Source organism: Gossypium hirsutum, chromosome D05 (genome assembly GCF_007990345.1).
Source record: "Gossypium hirsutum isolate 1008001.06 chromosome D05, Gossypium_hirsutum_v2.1, whole genome shotgun sequence".
Taxonomy (NCBI): Eukaryota; Viridiplantae; Streptophyta; class Magnoliopsida; order Malvales; family Malvaceae; genus Gossypium; species Gossypium hirsutum.
In genome coordinates, this window is record NC_053441.1 from 25157769 (window position 1) to 25165335 (window position 7567).

A 7567-nucleotide genomic window follows, 5' to 3' on the forward strand; every position below is an offset into this window, starting at 1 on the left:
CTACTTTTTCTAACAGATTTAATGAAATTACCATTAAAAAAATTAACGAGGATGATGTAGAACATTTTTAATGAGATATAATTTATTACTTCAGTAACCCAATAAAATAATTACATGTGAAAAATAATAAAATAAATAAATTATATATGAAATTAAAAAAATAACTCTTAATTTAAAGAAAATAAATGTAATTATCTAAAAAAATGTTTTAATAAATCAAATCGAAAATATTGAATGTATACTTTCATTTTGAAACTTTTTTTTTAGATAATTACGTTTATTTTTTTTAATTAAGAGTTATTTTTTAACTTCATGAATTATTTATTTTATTATTTTTCACATATAATTATTTTATCGGGTTATCTAAGTAATAAATTACATCTCATGAAAAATATTCCACGTATGAAAGTCGACATCATCTCGTTAACTTTTTAAACGATACTTTCATCAAATATGTTAAAAAAAAAGTAAATTGATAAAAAAAGAATAAATGTTTATGGCAAAAAAAGCTCAAAAATACAATTAGGGCCAAAACATTTAAACGTTAGTGGCCAAATTTGTCATTTAGTCGGAATTTTATTCAAATTCTTTTGGATTCTTAATTTATTGTGCTTTGTATTGATTTAATTTCAATTTGTACTTTTACACATTAACCCTAATTTCTAATTAGTGCATCACTAATTAGAATTAGAAATTAGTTAGTAGAGTATTTATACATATTTGACCTATACTTTATTTAATAATTAAATCCTAATAAATCTTAATCAAATTAGATCACTTTTAGACCGAGTTAATATTTTATGATAGTAAATAATAACATATAATAATTATTATTATTATATATGTAATGTCCCAAAATCTTTTTTATTCTTCTTTTCCATATTTAATATCAATTTGTATTATGTATGTAGTCTATTTATACTAAATATACCTTTGAAAAGAAATAAAATGTATATAAATGTTGATATTGACGACAAGAAGAGTATAAAAAAGGAGTTGTCGCAGTTTGGTATTTGGAAAAGAAGAAAAGTGGGGGACCAATTTTTGTTTCAAAATGAAGGACTCATTAAATCTTATTAAAGTGGATCATGCCCCAGTTTTTGACCTACAAAATATTTCATTTTTGTTTTTTGTATTAGGAAATTTTCTTTTTATTTCTTTTGTTTATGAAACCCTCCATTTATTGTCATCGACTCAACGTAATCTAGTGGTCTGCCCCCCTAATCCCAGTTTCCTCGTTGCTTCCGAGAAATTACGTTAAATCACTTGCAATTTTACAATAATTCAAACATCAATCATTCAAGTTATACTTACTAAAGAACAATCAACAATTTCGTTTTAATGTGTAATTTGATACATAAATTTTAATTTAATATAATTATACATATGAGACTTAAAATACAATTTTTATATATAAATAAAAATTTAGTTTTTAATTTAATTTGTATACATTTAAAGAAATAGATACATACATTTAGTTTCATATTAAATTAATATAATAATTTATAATGCAATATATCAACAATGAATTCCCTTTCTTTTTATTTTTTAATTATAACATATATTTAATTTTATATATATCTTTGTTTTAAATTTTTATTTATTTTATAATATATATTTAGTTTAATTTTGCCAAAATTAGCGTATTACGAAACATTATTTAAAAATTTGGGACAGAAAGGCATGATGGATTGACGTTGGGATTAGAGTCGAGGAAAAGGCTATTGCTCTGTTGTCATTCTTATTTAATATTATAAATAAGTATAAAAAATAAATAAAAGAAGATCATAGGTTTGATAATTGATACCAAAATATTTTATTTAAAAAAAAACAATGAATTATATTTAGATATACACTCATCTAAAAGACTTTTTAAAAAGTACTAAAATAATATTATATTGTCGATTGTGAGTTAGCTCGATTGATATGGGTATTATTGTTAATGTAGGAGGATGTGGGTTTGAGTGTGTTGAAACGTATTATCCTTTTATTTATGAGTTAAAGAGGAGTTTTGAGTAACTCTAGATATTGTCTTACAAAAATAACATATAATCTAAATTTATAATGATTATTAAAAAGAAATGAATATTATATTAGAGGTGGCTGCCCCCTGGTTGAAAGGTTCAAGTGATGTTTTATTCAGCAACAAATAAATGAATATCATATATGACAGCTAGTGAGCAGTAGAAGAGAAATAAAAATGACAAGGATATTATTGTTCCAATATGAAGACAAATCTTATATTATAATAATATTTAAAATCAATTGGCAACTTGCTCTTTTTCACTTTTTCATATTATAATAGATATTTACTATTGCTATCGCAACATGAAAGTAACAACTACCTTTGTATTTCAATATAAAATATTAATGGTTTCCCATTTATATATATATGTAGCTGAATATAGCAGTAACAGGATATACTTTGTTTAAAAGAGATGCAATTTGCAGGTAATGGTAATGGTAATGGATATTGTGATGAAGTCAAGGTGATGCATGGTGTGTGTGTATATATATATATATAAAGTCGAAGGTTGAATAGAAATAAAATGATTATATATCTGCCATTTGTCCGGGAGCTTCCTGCATGGATCAAATAATTGTTTTTTTATCAACGCCCAGTTGACGGTTAATGCCAAGCTGCGAAACAACGAAAATGTTTGTAATGATGATGGCTTAGTAAATAAACAATGAACTACCCTCCCCTTTTTTGGTTAAATAATTTTCATGGGTAAGAGTTGATGATTATAAAGAAGTGAATCTTAACCTAAAAGATTATCGGATAAAGATGTATATCTGATTCGAATATATAGGTAGGAATAGTACCCATATCACACGAGAGGTTTGAACCCCACTCTGAACCCATTGTTCCCTAACAAACCACCGCCTAAACCACCATAGCCTCAACCCTTCTTTTTTATCCCAATGGGTCCTTTTTGTCAAACATCGAAGACCAAATAAAAACCATGTTCTTGAAAGCCTTGAATTATTGTACTGCCAACAGCTGGGTTTTCATAGTTTTTCAAACTTACTTGGTACTGTGGTCTAATCATAGGCAAATAATGAGAGTTTTTTTTACAAGGAAAAAAGGAATTATTAGAAGACTTGACACAATATATCACTTCAAAGGGACAATACATAAAGCTGTTGGTGGGAGCTACTTTGTCCTTGGAATTGCAACTTTTTTTTCTCTTTTTTTGTTCCAAGGGATTCTGAAGTTGCACCAAGTTTCGATAAACACGATTAAGACTGAGATTAAGACAAAAGTAGAGCAAAAGTTATTGACTTTCTTGCTAATGATTTGAAGCTTTTTGGTTGTAAATTCATCAACATTCTAATTTTATTTAATCAAATTATTAAAGTGCTTTCATTTTCGACTGTTAATTCAAACCACGTAAACGTGCGTTTCTCAATTGGTGGTGACATACAACACAACTCAATTCCAGTTTCCCTTTTCTAATGCACTTAAGTAGATATTATTGTAGAGGAATTATTAATAATAATTGAGATTAACAGTGTAATTTTCCATGATGGGGGGCCGGGGGTGTTCATGAAGCCAACAGTCACCTTTTTTGGCTTCTTTTCATGCATTTCACAGCCCTTTTACATACCTGTACTATATATAGCTTCAGATTTTTTGGGTACTGATAGTCAAACACTGAAATTGGAAAGCATATATTCTATGCAATAATCATCAAGAATTGGAAAGCAATTGAGGATTATGTACGAATGCTGGTTGAATCCAGGGTAAAGAATTTGATATTGTTTGAGACTTTCGATTTTAATCTTACAGTAACTCTAAATTTGATAGACCATTGAAAATTTTAAATAAATTTAAAATTAATATTTTCAGTAACTTGATTCTTTATGTATGTTTGATAATCCAAAATAAAAATAATCTGATAATTTTTTTATAAAAAAGTATAAAAAATAATAAATACATAAGAGTTACTTATCACTTAATGACAAATATTTTTAATTAATTTTATTTTATTTTATTTATTTTAATATTAAATTATCCTATAAAATTTTACGTTTAAAATTTGATTTTTTTTTGTTTAGAATAAGATGAAATGTTTAAAAATTAAGGATAAAATGTAAAATTTTATTTTTTTATAATTTAAAATATCTATATTTATCAAACAATCTAAATATATTCCATAACCAATTTTAAATAATATATCAAACGCTTATTTTAAATAATATATCAAACACTCATTTATAATTTAAATTCAGTAATGTTTAACACTTATTTTTTTCAACACTTAATTTTCTAATTTATCATACAGCACTAATTAAAATACAAAACATAAAAAATATCAAAATAAAACAGAAAAACACAGTAAGGAAATGAAATAAAATATAAAATAACTAAGGAATGTTTCCCTCTAACCAAACTGAAGATAAATATAAAGCATTTTGGCGCTTTTTTCTTAAATTTTTTTATTTGAGTATTTTGGCTCTTGAATTGCCATAGTTGATAAATAAGAATTGGGATTTTGCTTTATTCATGAAGTATATTACCCTAATTTGATATTTAAAGTACATTCAAATTCTCAATTTGGTATCTAAAATATGCCTCATTTATATATTTTAGTCCATTTAAAAAAATTTCTTATAGCCAATCACACAGCGCCATTTGACATCTTTATGTAATTTTTTTCTTTTATTAAATTTATATACACATTAAGAGTATAAAAAATGGAAATAAATATATAAAAAATTCAGAAAAATATATATATAATCTAGAAAAAAATCATATAAATTATAAAAAATAAAATTTACAAAAATACAATAATTGAAAATGAATTAGTTGAAATTAATAATATTATTACAAAAAATGTAAAAAAATTAAAAAAAAGGTATGAAAATATTTTTGTATAAAATTCTAAAATTTATAATTCTAAAATTATAAAAAGGTATTCAAGTTTCAAGTTTCTCTTTTTTGCAATTTGAGTACCTTTTTTAAAATTTATAACATTTTTAATTTTTATATATTATATATGATTTTTACATTTTTAATCAATATAATATATAATACATAAATTAAAAATAATTGACACTTGGCGTGTTCTAATAGCGCCACATGACCGCTCAAAGTCAATTTAAATTTAATGTTTTTATTATAAATAAACTTAATTATCATGTGGCATTTTTCATTAGTCAAAACATGTCACATGACACTTTTCGTTAGCCAAAGCTGCTTAATAACTTTTGTTAAGATCCGTTATAAAATGGACTTAAAATAAAGGAAATTAATACTTTCTAAAAAAATTAATTACCAAAATTAGAAAATGAGTATAGTTTAAAATGGTGAATTAAGTTTTTTTTTAATAAAATAAACAGATAATGTAATAATTTGTTACTGAAAAGGAAACTCAAAGATTCCAAAATTCGTACCAAACCCCAGTTCTGGTTGTACTGAAATTTTTACTAAACTGGGTTTTAAATTCGTAGATTTATGCAATTACATATCTATAAAAATAGTATTCGGCAAATTTGAGATTGAAGTTTCAATATCTGGGAACCATTAACAACATCTTTTCTACCAAAAAAATGGATTGCATTTGATTCATAAGTCAAGTAATAAACTCGGCAAAGCAGAAACACATATATTAGCTTGATGATCATGGTGTTTGATCTGAATTCGATTGGAGTTTTGTGTTCATAGAACTTAAATAAATTATCTTATTAATTTTAAGCCGGGAAATATTATCACTGTACATCCTTAACAGTTATCAATACTATATGATCCTAAAACCTAATAATGTTGTAATTAACCCCCTAATGCTTCAATAGGATAGGCATGCACTTTTCTTTTGTGCTAGTGTAATGGGCAGTGTTTTCTTGCAGTAGAGTTTTCTTTCTTTCAGCAATGAAACTATCTATGATCCGCTGAAACTCTTCGTTGCTCATTTCCTCCATTGATTTCCTCCGCGGCTCTATACCTGAAACCACCGTCTCTCCGCCGCCACCTTCGCAGATTGATGTCTCGGATCTCCGAAACTCGATTGGCGCTCTTTGGTTTACAGATTCCGAAATCGTTGATTGACTTCTTAGATACTCCTTTTCCCTGACTTCAGTTGATGAAACGGCAGGCTTTTTCTTTGTCGGTACTGTACGGTTCGCCGTCGTCGTCGTTGTAGGTTGTTCAACTGGTGAAAGGGAAGTCTTTGTCTCTCTAACCGTTTCAACTGTCGGTTCTAGCTGCTTTACAAGAGAAACCGGAGGAACCGCCTTTTCTACATGAACAATTTGTTTGTCCACCATGCTCTCTTCCGCGGCAGGAACGACAGTGGCGACGGTGGATCTGAGTATACTCCAGCGATAACTGCCGACGTATTCGTCGTAGATGTCAGTGCTTGTGGTTTGTTTCTGGGTGTGTTTTCCGCCAGACAATATATAAACAACAACGATGATGAAGTTTACAAGGACAAAGGTGAAAAGAGGTTCATTAAAAGCAGAAACCAAACGGCGGCGAAAATCTCCGGTAACCTCGAGGGTGCCAGGGATGAAAGTAGGGAACCAAGACCATGCAAACAAAAACAAAGCCAACAAAAATCCGGTTAAACGAAGTCCAATCTTCAACTTCTTCTCCATGTTGTACCTCCATAAAGCATCTTCTTTCTCGGCCTTGACGTTATCAAATTCAAAGGAAGCCATAGTTTTGTTTACAAGAAAAATGACGGTGAAAGTTAAAGGTTGCTTTCACAATTTATTGAAAGGAAAAAAAGAAAGAACTTTTTTTTGGGTCTTGTGAACTGAATGATTTGAAATGATGATTCGCAGGGCATTATATATAGATGAACCCATGCAGCACTTTTTGCATTAAAAAAAGAGAGAAAATGTATAAAAAATAATGATGATTGAATAATATAGGGTTGACAAGGACAGAGAGCGAAGCAAAGACTTAAGTAAGAGGAGAGTAGCACGCGTCGGGAGACGAGGGGTGGGTTAGGTGGTCCGCAAGACTGTAGACAGCAGAAGAGGCGAAACGGACGAGATCGAACGGGTCCCGGGTTGGCGCAATTATTTTTCTCCGTTGCTGTGTCGCAAATCTCAAGCCTATGATTTTAATATTATCAAAACTAGTGGTGGGTCATACATTGCCTTTTAATTTTTTTATACATATTATAAATTGACAAATTAGGAGTTACTCCTTCTGTAATTTTTATTTTCTTTTATTTTATTATTTTGAAAATAATATTTTATGTTTTTAGAAATAACTTTTCAAAATATTTTTATCGATATTTTTTTATTTTTAATTAATATATCCTTTATTTTGTTATTGTTGAAACACTATATCAACGGAAGTTGAGAAGGAAGGGACAACACTCCAAACCCTACCTTTTTATCTTCTTCTCCACTTCCGTTAATACCATGTATCAACAGTTTTAAAACTTTTTATGTTTTTTTTAGTTCACAGCAAATTCATTTATAAATCTTTATTATTCTATCAATAAATTCTAGTTTAAGTACTACTATATTCGTGTTTATCCATATTTATTATGGTCTAGCTCTAGATATATTTTGGTTCTTGGTTTGATTTTAATTCGTTATGGTTGAT

General features: G+C 27.7%; 1 protein-coding gene across 1 annotated transcript; it reads right to left on the reverse strand.

The window, feature by feature from the left end:
- Positions 1-5784: 5784 nt before the first annotated feature.
- On the reverse strand, positions 5785-6663 carry LOC107902573 (uncharacterized). Its single transcript, XM_016828731.1, has one exon. The coding sequence runs from the start codon at positions 6661-6663 to the stop codon at positions 5785-5787; it is 879 nt and encodes a 292-aa protein (XP_016684220.1).
- Positions 6664-7567: the final 904 nt, after the last annotated feature.

What these genes read in the sequence shown, in the direction of transcription:
- LOC107902573 (XM_016828731.1), bottom strand. Translation starts at nt 6,663, where the DNA reads ATGGCTTCCTTTGAATTTGATAACGTCAAGGCCGAGAAAGAAGATGCT.